At 37.6% G+C, this 24,913-nt stretch overlaps 1 protein-coding gene and 1 pseudogene across 1 annotated transcript; one reads left to right on the top strand and one right to left on the bottom strand.

Annotated features, from left to right (window-relative positions):
- Positions 1-6,152: 6,152 nt before the first annotated feature.
- LOC118800233 lies at positions 6,153-23,657 on the bottom strand (annotated as a pseudogene).
- Positions 23,656-24,628, top strand: LOC118800232. The gene is made up of 3 exons (XM_036560432.1): positions 23,656-23,893; positions 23,977-24,122; positions 24,212-24,628. Exons 1-3 carry the CDS (start codon positions 23,656-23,658, stop codon positions 24,626-24,628), a joined length of 801 nt encoding a protein of 266 aa, XP_036416325.1.
- Positions 24,629-24,913: the final 285 nt, after the last annotated feature.

Here is a 24,913-nt window from a genome sequence, read left to right as displayed (position 1 = left end):
AAGTATAAGAATTCACATTTTTTTTAACATGGTTGTACAATTTTTTTTTAAGAGTTTTGGGTGTCAATTTAGTAGTTATCATTGTAAAAACACAGTTAACAGGGTAAAAACACAAAAAAAAAACAAAAAAAATAAAAAGTAAAAGTAAAAATATAGCCGCAAGAGCGGCAATCTGCAGGGTCCAAGCACCAGGAAGACATTGAGGATTTAAGTAGTGGCCTCTGGTCGTAAAATGCAGCAGATTTTTAGATTTTTAAGAAAGATTTCCTTTTCTTATGATTAAGACCTCTAGGTAATACATCTGCTACAATCTACACAACTCAGTTTAACATTTATGACAGGGATTCAAACCCATGACCCTAAAGTTCAAAGGCAGAGGCTCTCATTGTAAGCCACAAGACAATCTGTGGCACAACTGCAATTTTTGAAACAATTTATTGAAAGGAAGCAACAAGGAACCATGCACCATTTTAGGACAAAGTAGCAGCATAAACAAATTTCATGTCTGTGGTCATAGAAGGCAGCAAATCGTTGGATTTTTAAGAAAGACCCTTCCTTAAGATTAATATAATTAAGTGTGTGTTCACAGCAATTGCTATAGCACCATCCAACATCTGTGACAGGCAATCAAACCCCCAACCTTAATCTTTAAAGGCAGATGTTTTCATGGTGAGCTACAAGAGGCCCACAGCAGGGTGTTTTTTGAGAGAATTTATTGGTACACACCAATAAGGAACCAAGAACCATTTTGGGAATTAGTTCCCACTTTGCAATTACTGTGACTATTGAGTAGCATAATTAGGGTTCAAGCACGCAGTGCTCCAAACCGTAACTTTTCAACCCTAATTAGGGTTCAAAAATTAGGGTTCAAGCACGCAGTGCTCCAAACCGTAACTTTTCAACTTTTCGAAATTGGTCTAGCATCACTCTTTGGCATCTGTAGGTAAATAATTATCCAAAACATGTTGAGTTTTTTACTCACTGTGGTATGCAATAATCAATTAATTGCTGCGGCCATTGCATTGCTAGCTTTATTTGCTATAACCCAACAGCCATTGGTCAGATCATCTCCAAACTTTGAGTATTTATACAAATCGAGACTCTAATGGAGTATTCCAGTTGTGGTCCAGATTGGCCTTTAGGGGGCGCTTTAGCACTCAAAAACACTTAAAAATCAATTAAAATGCTATTACAATGTTATTACAAAGTTGACAGATAAACAATTGGTGCCATGTGACTCAGTTCACTTAAGGGAATAACTTTTTAATCACATGTTATGTCAGAAATTGTACTGTTTGTCTGGTATTTTGGCATATTCATTCAAAGACTACATTATACAAAAGCTTTTTACACAAAGGTCAAAAGGTCAATATGACCAAAACTTTGTAAGCATCTTTGGATATGGTTCCTGATCCAGAATCATACCATATTGAGGCCTTATCACTAATTCTGACACACTTTCTCTGAGCTCATACTTTAGTCCTATGTTTCAACTTTTCATCTTTTTCAACTTTATTCATATTTTTGTCTGTAACTTTTGATCAGAGTGAGAAACTCTAAACTCAGATAAAACAGAGGTTCTGCTTCTTGGACCAAAAGCAGCTAGAAACAAATTGTCTAATTTAACACTTAAACTTAACAATTTCTCAGTTGCATCAAGCTCATCTGTAAAAAGCCTTGGTGTCATTATAGACCCTGATCTGTCGTTCGACGCACATATAACTAATATTACTAGAACAGCCTTCCTGCATCTCCGCAATATTGCTAAATTGAGAAATGCATTATCTCTACAGGATGCAGAAAAGTTAGCTCATGCATTTATTACTTCAAGGCTAGACTACTGTAATGCCCTGCTGGCTGGATGTCCCAGCAAAAGCGTTAACAAGCTTCAGTTGGTCCAGAACGCTGCAGCCAGAGTCCTTACAAGAACCAGAAAGTTCAACCATATCAGCCCAGTTTTATCAGCCTTACACTGGTTGCCAGTAAAATTTCGGATTGATTATAAAATTCTCTTACTGACTTATAAAGCACTAAACGGACTCGCCCCTCTGTACCTGAGTGAACAGAGTCTCTGCCAACACTGTAATTTGTGATCGGTCACCCATTACAGAACTGACTCTGTGTGTTTTCCTCTCTGTGTGTTTTCCTTTCTTTTCTTCGCCGAGTTGAACAGCTGCCCATCCTGTGCGTTCTGATGCTGCTGCCTTTTCTGCCTCGATCGGGTGCCACTGCTCGCCAGCCCTCTGGACCGGCTTACCAACATTGAGCCTCCTACTGTACAACGCCGTGCAAACCTCACCCTCACAACCTGACCCCACTTATACTACTGCTGTTGCTGCATGAAATATTCAAAATTATTTACTTGAACCAATCAATCATTCAAACTAATTCAAATTAATCAATCACCCATTGTAGAACTGACTGTGTGTTTTTCCTCTCTTTCCTTTGCCGAGTTGAACAGCTGCCCATCCTGCTGCTGATGCTGCTGCCTCTGCTGCCTTGATCGGGTGCCACTGCTCACCATGCAAACCTCACCCCCACAACCTGACCCCACTGATGCTGCTGCTGCTGCCGCTGCTGCAGCATAAACTGAACTATTCAAATTAATTGTTTCCTTCACCTTTACCCTGTTTTTGTACTATAATACTTTATACTAACAATGTTTACTATCTGGTGTCGACCAGAGGAGGATGGGTTACCCTTCTGAGTCCTGGTTCCTCTCAAGGTTTCCTCCTGTTTCTCTTAGGGAGTTTTTCCTTGCCACTGTCGCCACTGGCTTGCTCATGGGGGCTCGGACCCGGATTTCTTTTTGTAATGCTCATTTCCTTGTAAAGCTGCTTTGTGACAACACCTGTTGTAAAAAGCGCTATATAAATAAACTTTACTTACTTACTTACTTACTTTTTTCTGCTGATTCCTTGGGACTTGCTGAAGAAGTGCACCCACAGTCACTTTTAGCCCCACCTCCTTAGTGTTTGAGCTAATTTGCATAATGTGAAAAACCTATTCTTGCAAACTAGTCTCTGGATTTTTTGCCAATTATCATCAAATTAGTATCTTAAGATTCAGAAGACACTGATCCTCAATAATTATCAAAAATATTTTGACTGTTCCACTGAGTGTATTGAGAATCAATCAATTAATTACTGCAAACGTGGCATTGCTAGCTTGATTTGCTATAACTCAACAGTCGTTGGTCAGATCATCTCCAAACTTGCAAGAATGTTACAAATTAGGACTCTAATGGTCTTGGCCAATTCTGGTCCAGATTGGCCTTTAGGGGGCGCTTTAGCACTCCAAAACACTTAAAAATCAATTAAAATGCTATTACAATGTAATTGCAAGGTCCACGGATAAACAATTGGTGCCATACGACTCAGGTTACTCACATGAACAACTTTCTAATTACATGTTATGTCAAAAATTGTATTGTTTGTCAGCTATTTTGGCTTATTCATTCAAAGACTACGTTATACAAAGGCTTATGATACAAACGTCAAAAGGTCAGTCTACCCAAAACTTGGTAAATGGCCTTGGATATGGTCCCTGATCAATAGTCATATCATATTGAGGCCTTTTGACAAATTCTGACCCACTTTCACTGAGCTTTTCTACACAAAAAGGACCCCTTATGCGTGCATTGGGCCTCATTATGGCCTACATCAAATCAAAGGATTAAATATAGAACCAATCCATTGTGCAAGTGCTACTATGTGAGAAATGCTGTAATTAGTCATGTAGTTTGATATCTATGTTGACAATTTGCATGATGTTCTACAAAGGTCATAAAATCTGTACATATGAAATGAAACATGTATCTTGTTCAAAAAGCACTGCTCACTTATTATGGCAAATGAAGAAGAAAAACTTTGACCTTATTTCATTTTTCCTTTTTTCCCTGTCTAAAGAAGGCTGAAACTGCATTAGGCCTTGTTAAATCTCATGTATACTACCTTTACATACAAAAATGAATATGTCTCTTTGAAACGTAGTCTTGGTCTGTGAGGTCAATAAATACCTTTTGAGATGTGGATAGAAATTTTTTCACTTATATTACCAAGAAGAGAAATTGATATTATGTGAGGCTTGAACTATTGTGTGCAACATCTGCATTATTTGCAGTGATACTGCTCTGTTGTGTCCTCATTTATAAGCTTTTAAACAACGCATACAAAATCGGAAAAAACGAACATTAAGGATGGACAGAAGATTCTGTTTGTGTCTGTGTCTTTGTTTAATGTTCAGGAGTCCAACAAGAGTAGCACAGAGCAGGTTTTATAGTTGGTACATTCTTCACAGCCCTGCAGTGACACTGATGTGGTGGTGCTGTGTTAGTGTGTGCTGCACAGTTATGAGCGGATCAGACACAGCAGTGCTGCTGGAGTTTCAAACATTGTGCCCACTGACTGCCAACTGTATTAAACACTCCTACCTTGTTGGTCCACCTTATAGAAGTAAAGTCAGAAACGATAGCTCATTTTCTGCTGTGCTATTTCTGTTGGTCATCCTGTAGTAGTTTATCAGTGGTCTGAGGATGCTGAGTACAGGATGCTTTGGCTGGATATGTTTGGTTGGTGGACTTTTTTCAGTCCAGCAGTGACAGCACTGTGTCTGACCCACTCACACCAGCACAACACACAGTAACACACAACCACCACATCAGTGACACTGTAGTGCTGAGAATGACCCACCACTGAAATAACACATGCTTTGTGGGGATCCTGATCATTGAAGAACAGGGTAACAAAGTATGCAGAGAAACAGATGAACTGCAGTCTGTAATTGTAGAAATACAGAGTGCTCGTAATTGGATGTAATAGAAAGTATAGACAGAAGGAATTGTATGTAATGAAGTTAGCAGCTAATGTATATTTGAATAGTGTTGTCTTATAGTAAATATGTCTACCTATTGCTGTAATTTTCACATGTTCACTTAAAGCTGTTCCAAGTATCAATTGTGAAGTTCCGTTGCTGCTCTGTTGTGTTTTATGTTTTTAAAGTGTTCCAACAATTCTTTAATTGCTTCATTATTATTACTACAAGTATATACTTTTTGTTTCAGTATTGTTTGACTGTACTGGAGGGTGTCTTTTTAGGTTGCATGATTATTTACCACTTAATTATATGTATCATCACCAATGTTGTATTATGAAGATAAATAAAGAAAATTCAGGAGTCCTGTTGTATTGTCATTGAAAACGCCAGAATATTGTGGCATTGATTGAATATTATGAAACAGTCCTTGAAGCATAATATAGATGTAATGCACAAAGGTAATGTTAACAATGTGAATGTTACGACACACACACAGCATATAACAATAATACTAAATGAAGAGACATGAATAATTTTCTATGAATAAAGCACTTTATTTTGCTTTGTTTGGAGTACATTGAACTTCCTTAGATTCCTCACATTATGGGAAAACATGACAGTGACTAATTTTTAGAGTTAGACTCATAAAGTACAAACACATACATGGTTGGATATGGAGAAATTATAGAGTCATCAGGTATAAATTCAAAATCTCCATTACTTTATATGTACCATTTCAGCAAGGACAATAAATACTTAAGTATGAGTTCTGTCATAGGGAAAACAATATGTGCTCTTTTTGAGGGATTAATTGTATCACATGTTGCAACCTGGTGTAGAGCCAGGCAGTACCACAAATTGAGAGTCAGGTCTGTCCACAGACTAGTAGCTGAATTAAACAATGGATACCACTTGAACCAGAAAACATGTTCATTTTTATAGCAAGAAGCTAAGAAGCTGGATGGGATGATGGCTTCAGAGACGAGCATATGCCAAAACAACAAACAAAAACAGCTTATAGTTTTACACCACCTAAACCTCAAAACAAAAAGAAACAAAAGTACAAAAGGTACCCTAACTGCCTACATTCAAACAGGAGAAAAAATAACCAAAACAAAAGGCACTCGTCCCCTACTTTTCCCAAAATCACACAGAGTTTCACAGAATCTAACAAAGCTTTTGTCAGAATTTACAAGTGAAGCGTTGAGTGAAGAGTGCTGGAGTGGTTTAGACAGGAGTCGTTGCAGGTGATGTCAAAGGGGAGAGAGCCCTGAACATCTCCTTGGATAGTGGTTCAGTGACTTCTTACATACAGCAGAGCGCAGCCATGTGGCCAATTAGAGATCTGCACACAAGGCAACAAAAGAGGGAAAACACAAAATGGCTACAGAGAGAGAGACACACAGGTTACTACAACTGTGGGTCATAATACGTAATACAAGAGATGATTGTGATGTGAAACAATTTATGTTCTTTTAAAATTATTAGAACAATTAAAGCTATAATCTTAAAAGATAATCACTGGTATTGCACATATTTGTTTTCAACATCTGGGGAAATTGCAAAACATATTTGTAAGGAAAGTTGTAACAATATTTGTATGTAGGACTGTAAAGAGCAATCCATTTGTTTTGAAATATAAAGTGGCTTGAAGAGCAGTAATTTGGCAATGAAGTTGCTGTCTTTTTTGTGGGGCTTTCTGGTGCTGATATCACTCTGCCTTAGGTTGTCTCTGGCCAGGAGATCTTACCTGTCATTGAGCTGATATCACTGCACCAGATATACATTTACAGTTATGTGCTATTGGGCCCCAAACCTGGAATTACTGCATTAAGTGGTGCATTCCATGTTGACACTTAATGTCAGGTTTTGCTGTACAATTGTCCTGACATTCAGTTTGAAACAAAAATTCCATTCATCCCAGTGCTGATGCCAGTCTGTCTTAGGTTGTCTTGGGCCAGGAGATCTTACCTGTCATTGAGCTGACGTCACACCACTGGTGGGACTACAAAATTGACAATTTTATGAAAGTCCACCACAGACAGCAATGTTTCTGCTCATATTCCATAATAACATTCTTGAGCCACATAGATTTGTCATACAAGTTCAATGAAACACTGCAGTATGCAAAGGTTCTATTGCCCTAAAGCAGTGTGTTTTATGTTAATGAGGGAAAACATGCACACTTTTCTTGGAAAGGTGATAGAACTGAATAAACTATTAATTTGTTAGGAGTAAAAGAGCACATAGTGATATATGATAATATTTTTAAAAATTAATATATGTATAATCATTTTGTAATATGATTGTCAGTAAATAAAATTTGATAGTCTAAAAATGAATACAAATACAAATACTTTTTTTTATTACTGGGTTTTAAATTAGTACTGTATCAGTGTGCTGAGGTATGTGCAGGATATATAACTCATGTTAGACAGTCATATATTTTGGAAATAACATTTTCATATTATTTTATTTAGGTTTTATCTATATGGAATTTATGTAATTAATGATTAAGTCATTAATTTAATATATTTACTTCATTTTTTCATATTACTTCAATTCTGTATAAATTTGCATACATCCTGCACATACCTTTATTAGTTTCCCCATATAGAGCTGAGGTGCCCTTTTAACTGTTGTACAGCCTGCATAGATCTTCTGAGAATTTGTAGGCACAGTCATTGTTAAGACAATGTAAATTTAAGGAAGTACAATGTACTCTAAACACAGTAAAAACAACAGCATATATAGATCTTCTGAGGAATCTGTAGTGTGCAAGGTTATTATTAACACAACATAAATCAAAGCAAGTACCATGTACTGCACAAACAAAAAAAAAAATCCACCAAAGTATGTAAACCAGTTGTTGTCATAGAAGTTACATTTACATGCTCTGTGACTGTTAGGCTACGTTCAGACTGCAGGTAAAAGTGGCCATGTTGTTCACATCATCTTCATTCTACACTGTTAGAATTAAAGGTTCTGTCCAGGTACGGTTTTCGTTCATCAGGGTACAAACAATGTAAATGTTCCCTCAAAGGTACAACAGTGGTTTTTAGGTCCATTTGTGAACCTTAATGTTTTAAATCAGAGGAATAAAATAAAAAGTCTGGAGATGAGACAGGGTGTGTTTAGTCAATACATCTTAGGAAATATGGTTTCAATGGATTATGGTACAATGGTGTTATTATGTTCCCTGACTAAAAGTACTAATGTACCCTTGAAAATACCACCCCACTAACACATTTTGTATATTTGTATTTTTGTATAGTAAATATCTGTCTGAAGAGATTAGTGTTTTGAATTGACTTTCATACCCAAAGTTGGTGCCAAAGTGTTGATATAAGTTATAAGGCACTTCTTTTGTATAAGTCTCTTTTGAATCCTTTGTTTCTTAATTTTTTTTCCTAAATATCATTGAGGTAAAACATAACCACAGTGAGACTCACTTTGAAGATATTCCTATAAAGACATCATTTCTGCATGCAAAATTCAGATCAAGTTTGAGTTGAATTAACACAAATTGTACATAAATAATAGTGTGAGTGCTAAAACAGAGCACTGCTTGGTGTTATGTTTTGGATTTCAATGCCACTTAGAAATAGAGCCTAAAATCAGAATTGAAACTGTGAAATTATTCTTTTTGTTTTCTTCAAACTGTCACATAAACAAAAACATTTGGGACATATAGCAGAAATGATCATATTTGTACCACTTTTACCTGCAGTCTGAACGTAGCCTTATAGGGGCACCTCAGCTCTAATGTATTCCCACAGGGGGATAATGTATCCCCCTCCCCCCAACTTGTGGATGGTTTGGATTGAATTGCTTCACTTAGTTCACTGCTGCCTCAGTATTGTGTTTATTTAAGTTATTAAAACAGTTCAGTACAACACATTCATGGTAGCTGAAATATGTTGGCATTATGGACACTTTAACACTATTGCTAGTTATATCTTTTATATAAACATGATCAATTAATGTTCCACTTTCAGTAGTTGCTTCTTCTACAACTAGAAGAGTAAAGCCATAGTGTTGCATGATTTCATTAACTGTGCTTGTTGTAAAAAGATTTTCATTGAAATCTCCCATGATAACTTTTCCTCCAGGAAAGTCGTCAATGTGTTGGATCAAATCTATCAGGTTGTTATGAAATGCTTGCAAGTTGTATGAAGGTGGTCTGTACAAACTGCTGCTGTTGTATTAAGATGATTAATCACAAACTGCAGACACTCCAAGTTCACACATGGTGACTGAACAACACTACAATTCATATGCTCCTTGTAATACAGACCAACACCACCATGTTGTTGCTCCTTTAGTTCTGCAAATATTATGTCACTAGTGTCATATGAAACACACCTTGGTTTGCTATGGAACAGAAATCCAGATATTTGTACATCAGCTGCACAGTGGTCTGATTTTAACTAAGATTCAGTCACACAAATGATATCAGCTTCCATATACCTTCTGTTTTGTTTTAGGTCTTCCAGGTGACATGACAGTCCTTGTACATTGTGCAGAAGTATCTTGCATGATGGCAGTAAGGGTGCTGAGTCTGACTGAATAAATGCAGGCATGCTCTGCATGAAACCTTCAATGACTTGCTTGCCATATATTGCTTTCTCTTTGAAATCTTGTATTATAAGGTCTGACAGAAATGTGACACGACTCAAAGCCACATATGCTTGTCCAGCTGCAAATATCTTTTTCAGTGACACAACAGCCTTTTCCACAGTAAGGCCTTGTACTTTGTGGATAGTGCAAGCCCAAGCTAATTTCAAAGGAAACTGACGCCGTATGCCCCCACTCTTGGTCACTCTCTCTTCCTCTGGTTCAATTGGTGTTGCTTTTTCTAAACCAGGTTTGAAGCATGGTTTCTTTGCTCTTAATGTTTTACCTGCCCTTTCATTGTCAAATGTTACATATATTTTTGATGGAAATTGATCTGCAGTATCAAAGCATATTTCATTAACTGTACCAAAAGCACCGTTTACTAGTCCATCTGAAACATCAATGTTTTTGACAAGCATGACCCGTGCATTGACACCTATATGAAGTGATAGTGTCAGACACGTTTTGGAAACATGAGCATGATGGCCATGTATGCTTTCCAGTCGACCAGTTTTAGCAACCCTTTCAAAGTCTTGTGCATGAATGGTAACAGGGTCTGAGCATGTTTTGTACAACCTGTGCATATTGTGATCATTGACTTCCTCACTGGTTGCATAAATATGGAGTTCAGTTCTGTCCTCTCCTTCATTGATAGAATATTTGAGACTGTTTTTCATTGAGTGAACGAAACAAAGCCACTGCTTCTTTCTTTGGTATACCACAAGAATTATCTTGTTCCATATTGGTTTCCTTTGGTAGCAGATCTGGTATGATATCATTACTTTCCCCAATTTCTGTGTCTTGCACTGATTTAGTAGCAATACATTCTAATCGTTCGTGTTCCGTTTCTGGACAGATTTCTGCCCATGCATCCTCCATTGGACCATTTCTCTCTAAGTCTTCTTGAGCTTCATATATGGAATCAGCTTCTTTCTCAAACATTGCCATGTTAGAATCCACTATACTTTTCACTGAAAGTAGTTCATCAGAAAATTTCACAAAGCCAGTCTCATAAAAATCCTGATAAGTATTGAAATTGTTGGGTTTCAACTGATCATCTGAATAATGAGGCAAAAACAGCTGCAAAATGCTTTGATGATATTTCTCTGGATTCTTTGTTAGTGAGAAACGGGCATATCTAACAACAGCAGCATCTGTGTGGGACCTTTTCTTTATGAAGCCTAACCCTTTGTCCAGCTTTATACTGTCAGTGGATGAACTCTCAGATTTTGACAGTACTCTGTACTCAGATGCATATGTAGCTAGACAGATTTCCACAAATTCTGTAGTTTTAGGCCTTTATATCTGTCACTGATGCTGTGCATCCAAATGTTTCGGCTGTCTTCATCACCGCATTCTTATAGCATCTCCAGTTGGAACAAACTGCAATTTGTGAGATCCTTGTTTTAGTTTCATGTTAGTGAGGTGATAAACACTTTCCTGAGCTCAAACTTCACGATTATGTAGGAAAACACTGCCCAGTTTGTGTAAAGCTTGTTTGGCGTCTAGATTTCCTTATTGTGAAGCCTCTTTCTGAGCATGTGACAACAACAGTCCCATCTCTCTTTCTGCTTTGGAAGTGTAGGAGATGATGTACGAAATACAGGAATATGTATCAACCACAAACTGAATGTCTATATTTGCATTCCGGTTTTCTCTTCAAAAGAACACTAGTTTTTCTTGTCATCCGTATGTAAGCAGCTTCAAATATTTCCTGATTTATTCCAAGTGAAGCAAATAAATCATCAGCAGATTCAAAGTTCTGCTCAGAACTCAGTAAAGCATTCTTTACCTCTTTTAGAATTCTGGTAAATCTTTTCCTATTTGCACACTGTGTTTCATTTTTGCTGAGTTTGCAGAATCTCTCTGCTCTGCAGATTTCCCATCAACATCCTTTTCAAGTTCATCAGTTTTACATCTTGTGATAAATGTTCTGTTTGTTGGAGGACGTGGAAAATTGAACCTGCATGCTGTTCCTTTCTTTTTGCATGTTTTTGAATGTCTTTTACTGTGTTGTTGGACACTGGATGCAATTTCATGCATTTCTGTGTCATCATCTGGTGGCATTTCACATGTAACATAACGATCAACAAATGCTACAACGTCATCATCATCATCTTTGTCAATCTGAGGAGCATTTTCCACCCAGAACAAGCAGTGAGTGTGAGGTGAGCCATCATCAACCACTACTTCTTTTCTCTCTTGTTTCAGGATTGTTTGCAGTAGTTCGGGCCATCGCAGATTAGCAGAGGAAAATGAACAAAACCATGTGGGAATACCCAGCTGCCTCACCACGCCGAACAAGTCTTTCTAAACACTTTGCCAGAAAACAGGGGTGTCTCTTATGGGTTTGAGGAATTTGTAGCCTTCATCAACATTCAAAATCCTTTGTAGGGAGTCTTCGTTTGTTAACATTTCTGACGGAACATCTCTTTTGATTATATCATGTCCTTTCCTCAAAGCAATTGAAACATTTGATATAACTTGATTTAACTCTGATATATATTGGCCATAAAACAGAAAGTCCAAGTTTTTTGCAAATCGCCCATCTGCATTCAGTATTCTTGTATTTAAATATCTATACAATGTGAGGTTTTCTTGCCTTTGATCATGAAAAGTGCCTGTGCCTTTTGGAAAAAGAACTGGAAAACACTTAGCCTCATTAGATTCATCACATAGAAGCCTGACAGGGTTATTTGTTTCCCCAGGTGCCACAGAAATTATTCCTTCAAAGTGTTGGTCTAAAACCTCCTGAGCTATATCAACAGGTTGAAGGCATGTATCCATGAACATACCATGTTGTTGTCTATCATGCAGAGTGTCATCAATGCTGTCGTCCTCACAAGTGGTCTCAGTGTTATCCTCATCAATATGTTGCTCATAAGCATCATCATGCTTTTCTGCTTCTGGAGTTTTACTGAGTGGATTAATCAAGTCATTGTTAAACTCAACATCACTATAGAACTTATGCTCTTTCAGATACGTCAGTGCATTTTCTACCTTTTCTGGATGGACAAATTGATACTGATAATGCCCTTTGTACGTTAATTTCCTCTTTAATTTCACACGAATCATCAGATCTGAATTTTCTAATCTTGGTAAAACTTGGGCTACATCTGCAACATTGGATGGCACACAAGTTACAGGTCCATGAACACCATTTCGTCCCCCTTTTGGTAAAGACACAAGTCTTATGAATGGAATATGCAATGCAATTAAATACCTTTCCAGTGAATTTAGACTCTGTAACTCTGGAGGAATTGGATCCAGTGAAAGATTATTCGCAACACTCTCTGCAGGCATTTTTTTATTCAGAATCTTTCTGTGACATGTGAAGCAAATCCATACTGAACCAGCAGGGCCAGTTTTAATAGAATAGTCATCAGAGCACACATCACTGCATAGATGTAAATATGTGTCTGTGATACATTTTTCCGCCACAGATGCAACCAAATGATCTTTTTTGAGATATTCTTCCATTCTGCATATGAGTACTTGATGTCTGAATAGTGTTCGGTGATATACTGAACATACGTATTCTGGGCCTCTACTTATTTTTTCTCTGAAATTTTGAATGACATAGTTGATTTCTTGCCTTATATTCCTTTCTGTATTTCTTCTTTCTGCATTTCTGATTTTAGTGGCATTAGCATAAGCACTGTCTGTCTTATATCTGTCCATATTACTTTGCTTTTTAGCTGTTTGATACACTGAATCTGTATGATACAATTCAAAACTCTTCCTTTTGAGTTTTTCTCTGTGAGCTTCATTTCTGGAATATTTATCAATGCTTAATTGTCTCACATGTTCTCTGTGTTCCTGGTCTGTTGAATATTTATGAATGCTTAATTGTTTGACATGGTCTCTGTGTTCCTGATCTATGGAATATTTGTTAATGCTTAATTGTTTTGCATGGTCTCTGTGTTCCTGGTCTGTGGAATATTTATCAATGCTTTACTGTTTTACATGGTCTCTGTGTTCCTGGTCTGTGGAATATTTAGCAATGCTTAAATGTTTTAAATGTTCTCTGTGTTCCTGGTCTGTGGAATATTTATCAATGCTTAATTGTTTCACATGCTCTCCGTGTTCCTGGTCTGTGGAATATTTATCAGTGCTTAATTGATTTACATGCTCTCTGTGTTCCTGGTCTGTGGAATATTTATCAATGCTTAATTGTTTCACATGCTCTCTGTATTCCTGGTCTGTGGAATATTTATCAATGCTTAATTGTTTTACATGCTCTCTGTGTTCCTGGTCTGTGGAGTATTTATCAATGCTTAATTGTTCACATGCTCTCTGTGTTCTTGGTCTGTGGAATATTTATCAGTGCTCAACTTTTTCAACTGATTTCTGTAAATTTCATTACCATGGTACAATTTTATACCTTTCTGATTTTTTTCCTCCCTGTATTCTTCATTTTTATCATACTTCCGTTTCTGCCTTTCAAGCTTGCGGCACGTCGATACATTTTCTGATTGCTTATTTTGACAACTAAGTGAACAGACTCCACTACAAGTACTGTCACCAGTTTTAACACATACTACAACTTCATAGTGTGACTGATTACAGTGTTTCAGCTAAATTCCTCTATCTCTACTGCAACCTCTGGAATGATGGCAAGGTGTGTATTTCAACCATTTGTTGTCAGTGTATGTGAAAATGTTTACACCAAGGAAATCAGCAGCAGCTTGAATTTCAACCTCAGTGGCCCAAGTTCCAACATATTTCATTCTACTGTTAGAGATGTATCGTGGAACAGAAGAGTAACCTTCTTTGAGATGATGAACATAAATAGTCTCGTTTCTCTCCATGTGTGAAACAACAGCACGTCTGATTTTCCTGTGTTCAATTCCACTTCCAGAAATCCCTACTGACCTGAAAAAGCAGTTACCATCAGCTGTCATCACTTGTGTTTTACAAGGCTCTGCCAGCGCTACTGCTGCATTTAAGTGTCCATTATTGTACTCATTGTACAAAATATTCAGTTTTAGACAAGCGCTTTTCTGTTGCTGTACTGTTAAAGGATTGAACTGAAACCTTTCAGTTTGTGTTTCACTAATCAACACAACGTCACCTTCACTGTTGACGAGGCTGTTTACTGTTGATGTACGTTCAGTATTGCTGTCTTTACGTTTACGTTTTACTGCATCACTGTACAAAAAGCGGCTGCTGAAGGACTGTGCACTACCACAATCAGCTTCTTGCATTGTTGTTTCATATGTGACGCCTTGGAGACGTGTTGTAACATCTGGGACTTCATAGACAGACAATTATTATGCACATCGGACACTGTCCTGGCACCAGCAGGAATAACGAGAACACCAGTGACTTCAAATGGCTCACTTTCTGCTTGTAATGACAGACCCAGAATCGTGACGTGGTTCAGAAGAGACCCAATGTTTGCATGGAAAGCTACTAAGCTTTTACCTGAGTCTTGATCCTCCTCACCATGGACAATTCGTGCATGAGAGTCAATAACAGCACACCAAGAGCCCTGTTTGACAATAGCACAGGTATTCAGTTTAACAGTGAATAAACAAGCATCAAAGTGCGTCAGAACTCCTTTTATTGCCTCATCATGCGACACAGCCGGGACAGCTCCACCGCGCTGGTCCGCCGTCCTCTTCCTCGCCACAGCCGACCGCCTGGACGCCTTCGTGCGGGGCATCTGAAAACAGAAAATACAAGAAAAAAGCCACGAAAACATGAGTGTTCAATAACACAAAACGTTACTGACATATACTGAACGCTACTGTTAATTATTCAATTCCTAGGTTTAAAAAAACCTCCTAGTTTTACAAGAATCCTGTTATACTTAACATATATTTAACAGCATTGCAATCTCAGTCCACACTAAGTTTCAGACAATTCACAAATCACCATTCAATTTTTATAACATTTAACAGTTCATTCTTAGTCAGTAACACTGCAAAAACACCATCAGTTTCACACATTTAAACACCATGATATAAATGTGTACTACAAGCTACATATATAGAAAAAAATATTTTCTATAACGCAGGACCTGACACATTTCTTTACACTTAATAAATAAATAAATAAATAAAACAATATTCACAGTATTTAAACTTTTAAGTACAGCATGTGCTGCATGTTATACTACCACACACATAAAAGAAATCCTGCATATGGGCACATCAAAACCATCTGCACAACAGTAAATATTTAAATTACATAACAGCATCACAGTATTGTTCTACACATTTTTGCTAGTGACACACTACACATCTTTACTGAATAAGAGTTCTATATATCAGCTTCACTGCTTCTGTGTGTGTGTGTGTGTGCGTGTGTGTGTGGTGTGTGTGTGTGTGTGTGTGTGTGTGTGTGTGTGGCAGGTCTGATGTTGACTGTGCAGCCTTCTGTCCGATGCAGTCATCTTGCTGTTGGGCCAAAGAGAAAGCAGGACCAGGAACACGATGTTGACCAGCTGTCGAATACACCGTTCAGACGCCCTGCTATAATAAAGCCATTGTCTGCACATCTGATTTTTACCATTTAATAGGAGACTTAGAAGATTCCACAGAAATCAACCACCTTCTTCTCACCCTGCACAATACATCTACCTGTGTGGACATGCATCTACATAAAGAAATAACCTTGACCGATGGTCTACTTCATGCCATCAGTTCTCCATACTGCTATACTATTACGTTATTATATAAGCAATAATTTGTAACTACCAGCAAGTCATAGTGTAATTTCAGGTATACAGTATGCCCTTGAGCACACCTTTCAAGTCTTGATTCTGCTGAAACAGAACACAGCGAACAGCTAAAACAAACAGCATTAAGAAGACAGTTCTGAGGACATTTTATGACAACATGCAAGGGACAAATTTTGTCAGCCTGTTCAGCAAGATGCAGCTGCATTTTGAAAACAAGCACAGTTTCCATTTCCTATATTATGCTTGCATTATTACAAATACTAAAGCATATTTAATAAAAGACTCATAGTAACATTTACTTCTTTGTATGTGAATAATATTTCTGCAGCTCAGTAGCCACAAAAACAGGAAATGTAATGATCACATTAGCTTTCAGTACATTGATTCTGAAGTAACCATACGAATCTGTGTACCACTGTATGTATAAAACCTGTCTTAGACTACAGAAGTAAAACAAGTGTTTATAAATGATAAACTGTATGTGACATTGGATAAACATACCTTCAACAACGTCTGAAGTATTAAGATTTTCCAGCCACAGGAAATTTCCCAGAAAACAGAGACGTACAAAAATGTCACAATTCATGTACGCAGTCTCAAATATTTTCATAACTCAACATGAACTTAATATTAATTTAGCAATGCTACAGAGAATTTGATTGCAGATTGCTTATAACAATCACACTTAATGACAGAGGTATAAATGGAAGAACTGTGATTCCTTTTACAGCTTAAATGGCCTGTTGTACACTGAAAAATTATTTCCTCAAATCAGAATTATCAGACTATTCAACATCAAATAACACTGGTATACTACTGAACCTTAGGTCACTATGAATATACTGCTACTGCTGGAGATTCCACAGTCATGTTTCCCACTCCATGCAAAACATTACTCCAAAGTCAGGGACTGACTGAAAAAGAACTTGACATTGACAGTTTCATGGCTTTATCTGGGTACAGCAGACTAATTTTTATGCACCAATTTTGTTTGAATCTGTTCCAAAATTTTTCATCATCATGATGGATGTTTTCCATTGAACACATACCTGTACTTCTTACTGCTGAAACTGCCAACTTCCCATTTCCAGGAACACACACACACACACACACACACACACACACACACACACACACACACAAAAACACATTCAGAAGTTTAACTGTGTAAGTATCTCTGAAACCAGATAGGTCACAACCACAGGCAACAGTTATATAAATAGCTATTCTATTTAGGGGAAAATATTCTTTCTTCACTGATTTCTTCACTGTTAAAATATGGTAAATACTTTTTCCTTTTACACTGATCACAATTATACACTGAGGCACAATTAACCAACTTCTATCCTTAAGGCATTGTACTACGCCCATATAAGTGAACTCCATCCTAGCACTACACACAGCTGTCAGTCTTGGTTCATAATAGATACTGGGACACCTTTTGTATACAAGTGAGCTGTTTGCTGATTCATGATTAACGTTGAAAGAGACTCAGAACAAAATAGTAACAGCAATACTTACCAAAAGGTTTCCATCAGTTGTCAGCAAATCCAGCAGCCACATAATACACAGAGGAAAATACATTAGTAAGTTCAAACATGTATAACAAGCTGGCTGTTACAAGGGCAGCTTTGCTGTCATTATGCTGTCAAATCCATTTAAAGCTTTCATTGTAAGACTCTTTGCTGCCACCTAAAATATCATTTAGAGCAAAACCACTATGGAAACTGAACAAAAATGCTTTCATGTAAATCAATATCTGCAGGACAGCAGACTACAGGACCGCAGTTGTGAACCAGTGGTCATAGCACATGAATTTTTTTAGAGGACAATTCCACCAATTTTTATACACTTCTGAATAATTGGGTGCTTGAGATATAAAGACAGTCAGAGTGGTTTGTTGTGAAATTACTCATTAGACAAACGTCTTTACAACAGTGATAACACAAGTAGCCACTTTACTTAGTATTGTAAACCAGGGAACCTACACGTGTTCTGAGTGTTGTATGGAATACTTAAGTTAAAATACTCATAAGTCTGAAACAGTTCTTTGAAGACTATTTTGCCTCAACACCCTGCATGCGCCCCTCCATCACAAATGAATTAAAATGCATATTAATGTAAAACATTACAACATACATTTCTGACAGCAGGGAGCACATATTTAACCATTTCATATAAGTATTTTTTATATTGGGGGAGTTTCGTGAATGATTAAACTGCCATCACCACTACTCTGAATTGACTTGCCAAATTTATCTAGTACAGAGCATTTCAGATCATAATCAGTGTACATGACTTAATACTGAAACCATTCAATTATGCACAATTTCTTGAAAGATCAGCAACGTCTCCCTTTAAATCTTCTCTTCAGTGACATTAACTTCAGTTAGGTACAGCATAGTCACACACTTCATAATCTTGTGCCAGGTCTAAGTTATCTATAAATAAATTAATACATACATTCATAACCATCCTAAGTTCTCAAAAATCCAATCTTCTAACTTCAACATAAACACTGTCCTAACTCTTTCTACTGCTAGTCAATCTTATCAAAATATATGTTTGGCTACTGTAACAAGCATTTCACCTTCATTAGCATTAACCAGCTTATACAGTTTTTTTATTCAATTTATATATTCATATTTGCCAAAGAAAGAACATCTCACATTGTACCAATTCCCATAACCTAGCCATGTTTGTTCATTTTCATTAACATCTGCCAAATAAAAGTTGCAGTGATGGAAGCGAATAATGTGGACATCGGGATAAACATTGGGTTGTTCAACAATCATAAAGTAGGGCACAGGGCAAACGAACCTTTAACTAACCATCTCCAAACTCTTACACTTTACAGTACGCCGCTACTAAAATGTACAGGCCACGCTGTTTGTCTGTATTGAACGACGATGCTTGTTGTGCGTTCGGGACGACGACATCAGGCGAAGCCGAGGGAAGCGGATAAAATACCGTTCGTCGTGCTATTTACACACAGCCAGTGTATAACTCGAGTATTAGGTCAGGGAAAGATTTTAAAAACTACATCTACGCTTCACAGACAACACGGCACCCTAAACCAACATCATTCTACAGTCCACACCCTTCATAACCCTTTAAACTCGCACGTGCTGCCTCGTGCTCCACATGCTACCTATGTTAGTAAATTAATAATTACAATATTACAACAGTTTTACAGCATTTAAAACGGGAATAATCAACTAAACACGACGCTACTAAGAAAGGTTCGCCTGTTAAAGACTCACAATAACTGTACTTTAAAGACGGAGAAATATCATACAAAAACACCCTAACTAGCCACATAGTGATTATTGAACAGTGATTATTGAACATGGTGACTATTGAACAGTGATTATTGAACATAGTGATAATTGAACATAGTGAGTATTGAACAGTGATTACTGAACATGGTGATTGTTGAACATAGTGATAACTGAACAGTGATTATCGAACATGGTGATAATTGAACAGTGATTACTGAACAGTGACTATTGAGCATAGTGAAAACTGAACAGTGATTATTGAACAGTGACTACTGAACACATGGATGAGTTCCTACCTCAATGCAGGATCGCAATGAAAGGGAAAGAATTTCCGCTCTTACTCGCTCTTAAGGCGAATTCCACAGGAAACTTTTTAAAATACACCACACTTCAAATACATCATTTTTCAAATCTTCTATATTTAAATTTACACTGCTGAATCACTATGCCTATACTGCCTGAAATGAAAACACAATTTTAGAACAGAAAATATCTCGCCAACACATTTAAATATTTATTATCTACAACATCAGCTACACTATCAACACTACAAGCTGTGCTACATAACCAACACGTTTTAGACCTTAAGATGTTATCATGTCAACCTATTCAGTACATAAATATATACATACAGAACCATCCTAAATTCTCAAAACATCTAATGCTCTTCTAACTTAAAGACAAACACTATTTCTACTGTTAGTCAATCCTATCAAAATATGTACTCAGTTGTGCTGCTTTAGCGTCTTTTCGACCTGTTTTGTGCATTATATGGAACAGAGATGTCCAATCCTATGCAAGGGCCAGTGTGGCTGTAGATTTTCACTCTATCAAAGCAGAACATCACCTGATTAAATATTTAAAGAGCAAGACGAACTGATTAAATAAGTAGAACCAATTGTGCTTCAGCATATTTACAGTGAAAACCTGCAGCCACACCTGCCCTTCGCAGATAACATGGAACACCGCTCATATAGATGTTCGTGATTGACCACATGGGGGCGCTCTACACTCCAGAAAGACTTTCAGACCTCTCATTTATCTGACACCATCTCAAAAACGAACGTGGCACTTTAGCAATAACACAACCATGAAAACATACTAAGTACAAAGTTATATCAATATATTATGTGAATTATAATCTCCCAGTGCATTTACCTAAGTAGGCATATCTTAGTTTTGCAGTGTTATACGTCACTCAGTTTTCCATTGCAGTTATTCACTTCTGTCATGGCTGACCTCAGGCTTTCTTCATTTAACACGGCGCTGCACTGACCAGCACAGTGTATACTGATTTAGTTTGTAATCATGCTGACAGGGGTGTTATAATCTACATAACTGCACGTACAACTTGCTTAATCTTCTCACAGATTAAAACTTCTGCTAACAATTCTTTACACAGAAATTATGTAGACTACAGGGCAGAGTTCATTACAAGGTTTTTATTTTCATATGTGAATTTTTTTCTTAAATAAACATTATATTTCATATGTGAACATCGCAGAACCTCCCAGCTCATGTGAAATGCTGCTGTACAGCTGTGCAGTTGGACAGAAATCTTCTCAGCTCCTCTTTCCAGTGATGGCTGCGAATGTTTGTCTGCAGACCCAGACGAGACATCAGTGTTGCAATTTTCACAGACATGACACACAGCCACCATGACAGCCAGCATGACGGCTGACTTACAGACCAACACATTTGTCTAATCAAGCATTTTGAAATTATTAAACATTCATATTTTACATTTCCTTAAAATGCAATGAAGTCTACATAAAACACAACTATTTAAATAAATGTACAACACAGACTCTTCAATTATGATATTGTTAGACACACCAAAAATACAACTAAACACTAAAATAATTGGTTTTAAAATAACAGTCTACACAATCACATTGAACTTATAGAACAGACTGAACATGACCCATTGTCATCTATGTGTTATAAATTACTAATATTGATCAAATTTGGGTTTTATGAAGACACAGTAACCATAGTCATACTCATAGAACAGCTGATGTATAAAGTATGGTGTTCATGCTTCACTGTATCCATTTTCTATAAGTGGTGCACTACTAAAAAGTAAGCTTGAATAAAGCAGTGTATGTTCATAATCTCTGTGTGTATCATTTCAAAATGTGATAAACTAATATAACTGAAAATAACTATGTGATAACAGAATGTTACCAGTATCATATATTTAGATTTGTTCTGGATCATGGGACATGGTCTGTGCCCTGATTAACTACTCCTATACACAACAAGAAGTATATGAGTTTGATACAGTGTTCTGTGATGTAGTAACATGTTGAAGACAAAATGGCTGTTATTTGTATTTAATGTCACACAAACTATTAGACCGTGTAGGTGTGTTTTGGTTATATGTCAGGCATGCATTTACAACAACCCAGCTACATGAGTAAATTCCTAAAGTGACGTGCTATAATTAATAACTAATGATCAATGATAGATCCATTGTTTTCTAAAATGTGTAAGCACATAGATAAAACATATGAGAAGTACAACTGTACCATCTGGAGAAACGCAGACAATGGTGCAATGAATGCTGCATGTTTTTGTCTCCTGAAGTCCATTTATTATCAGCAGTAGCATTTACTGCAGTGATGTGGACATACATCTTACCTACAGAGAACACAGAAAACATAAGAATTAGCACTCCATTTAAAGACCTTTCCTGATATTAGTAACTACTATGCATGAAATGAGCAATAGAAGATACCTTGTGCAGGAGCAACTGGGAAAATTTGTGGTGTTCTAAAATTGGTTAAACCTTTAATCAGACTTATTTGATTATCATAATCCATAAACATTTCTATTAATATAAAACAGAAACACAAACAAAATCATCTTTAGTACTAATGCTTGTGATATATATGCTACACATAAAACTATAACACTTTATCCCTTTGTATGCCACTGAAATGGTAGTCTTCACAAAATATTTCAATATTGATGATTATGTTTATCATGCAGAACACACATAAAAACAATATCTGTCATCACAAAACCTGATGATTGTTGTACAGTACATGTCTTTAAATTTACATAAAGATTCAAGTTAGATTATACTATTGAGCTCTTACAAAACCAATTAGTGACTGTCACTGGCTTTTTTGGGACACAACATGAATCACTTCAAACAAGTACATTACAACATCTAACTTAATTTGAATTCTGTTTCAAAACTTGTTACACTAAACAACAACTGTTCATCTGGTGACGCCTTAGAGACACCACTATTGCAGTTTTGACACTGCTCACAGAGCAATTAATAAAAAATTAAATCCTAATAAAAGGTGAAATTGATACATAAACAAATGTGCAACAAGAATAATGTATTTATAATATTGCAGCAGGACCACAGCACTGCTTAATGAACACTTGCAAAAAAGGCCAAAACGTGTTTTACTTTGAACCATGCATCTTAAATTAAACGGTTGAGGAATAACAACCAACAACAAATCAAAAGTTACTTTTGTTGTGCGATTTTTCTAAGCTTCTGAAACAGTTCACTACAATGACTAACACTGTCTCAAAACAACATACTACTATCTCATGCAAATTATGTCAATGAACATACTTGTAATAAGTGTGCATTACTTTTACATGCACTATTAAAGATGGTTCTTCAAGGGCTCTTTAGTAAAGACAATAATTCTATTAACAACCATGAGTTCTATATAAGCAGTTCATAACTAAATGGTTACTTGCAGGATGACCTTCACGTTGATGTAGAATGTGTAGTATATAGTTCTATATAGAACCTTTTGGAAACTACTCCTGTATAACAACAAAAACAGTTCTGCTGCTGTTAGAAACACAAACTTATAACAATACAAAAATGTTTTTTGTGCTTCATAGAAATATATACACAAAACCTTCTCCATCAAACTGAACAACTTCACCAACCACAGAACCACTTAAGCATCAAATGAACAAATGGTTCTATCTACAACCATTCCATTTACTAAAATGCCTTTAAACACACTTCACCACACACCTGCCTTCACTGCATTTTAAAACAATGGAAAATACATGCAGAAATTCTGAATAACTTATAAATAAATAAAAGCTTCACTACATAATTGTGTTGGTCTGGATTCTATGCTTCAAACCTGATTCTCACTTCTTTTAAGACTTGAAACAATGTTGCTGTTTACTGCGACAGGGAGTACAAATACGGCTACGGGACAATCACACTTCACTTGTGGGCTTGAATCACTGACCGTCAACATGGCAACTCCAGCGAAGCGTCCCAGAGAAGACCAAGAGACCGTTTCCTGCTACATCCACAGCGTCTCCCCCGTGAAGTTCTCTGCCAACAGCGTGGAGTTCTTCAACGCGGTGCTGCAGACCGGCCGAGAGGACTTCCACGATGCGGTGGTCTTCAGTCCGGGCAAACGGCACGCATTTCTCCAGGCTGCGCGGAATGGAACCCCGCTCTGCCTGAAGAGCGTAAAGAAGGCGTTAAGTAAGTACGTCTCTTACGCACAACTCTATAAATATGTCACCGTTTACGAACCTCTTCCTAACCCAGTATTGTATGTTTTCCAGGTTTCAAGGGCACGTCAGACTTTGACGTGATCGTCAATAACAGAACTGACGTCTCAGTCACCACGGTGCCGTTCGCCGCACGGAGCCCCCCATCACCGCACAAAACGACCCTAAAAGAAGTCATGACGATGCCGGCAGGCAGAAAGGTAAACACTTTAAACTCTCTATGAGCTGCAAATTGCACTTTAATGCGCTTTACTGACCTTTTTGTCCTTTCTTGTCTCTCTGGTTGCAGGTCAGCCTGGTGGAAGCTATAGTCCTCTCTCTAAGTCCATCCGTTCGAACGGTGAACATCCGCGGGACCAAGCGGGAGGTCAGAAACTGCTGCATCTCCGACGGGACCGCGCAGATGACGCTGCAGCTGTGGGAGAGGTGCGTGGACACCGTCCAGGTGCTGTCATCCTACGCCTTCACGGAGCTCTCAACTAGGACATTTGAGGGCAAACTTCAACTTACCACCTCCATCAACACCACCTGCAGCCCCATCGGAGACTTGGATGTCCCTGACAACGCCGGCGGCTCTGCAGATCCGCGGCTGAGCTCCGTCACTGGCCCTGTCCACGCGTTAGAGATCCGGGCTACCATGAAGTGTTCTCTCTGCGGCAGCCGGCTGGACAGCTTCCTCCCCAGGAACAAGTTCCACCGCCGCTAGCAGCGCCGGATGCTGCAGAAGACGGCGACCTACAAAAGACTGCTCTCTGGCACGCTCAAAATTGACGAGGACAACGAAGAGTTCACGCTGTCTGTAAACAATTCTCCGCTTTCATCTTAACTGGAAAGGTATACCCACTTACAGTGGGTGGACAATGTTGAAGAGCTGGAGGAGCACTTCTTAGGACAATCGTCTTTCTGTATTTGCTTTGATGATGAGCTCCGCGTCACTAACATCATTCAATCTGCTGCAACCGGTCCCAGCAGCGCCCACCACTCTGAGCCG

The sequence above is a fragment of the Colossoma macropomum genome, unplaced genomic scaffold (assembly GCF_904425465.1).
Source record: "Colossoma macropomum unplaced genomic scaffold, Colossoma_macropomum, whole genome shotgun sequence".
Classification (NCBI taxonomy): Eukaryota; Metazoa; Chordata; class Actinopteri; order Characiformes; family Serrasalmidae; genus Colossoma; species Colossoma macropomum.
Note: the sequence above shows the minus strand (reverse complement) of the source record. Positions and strands in the feature narration are given on the sequence as shown.

Excerpts from the sequence above, each read along its gene's own strand:
- LOC118800232 (XM_036560432.1), top strand. The coding sequence starts at position 23,656 with ATGGCAACTCCAGCGAAGCGTCCCAGAGAAGACCAAGAGACCGTTTCC. Across the intron at positions 23,894-23,976 it reads GAGCGTAAAGAAGGCGTTAA|GTTTCAAGGGCACGTCAGAC; the intron begins GTAAGTACGTCT and ends TATGTTTTCCAG. Across the intron at positions 24,123-24,211 it reads CGATGCCGGCAGGCAGAAAG|GTCAGCCTGGTGGAAGCTAT; the intron begins GTAAACACTTTA and ends CTCTGGTTGCAG.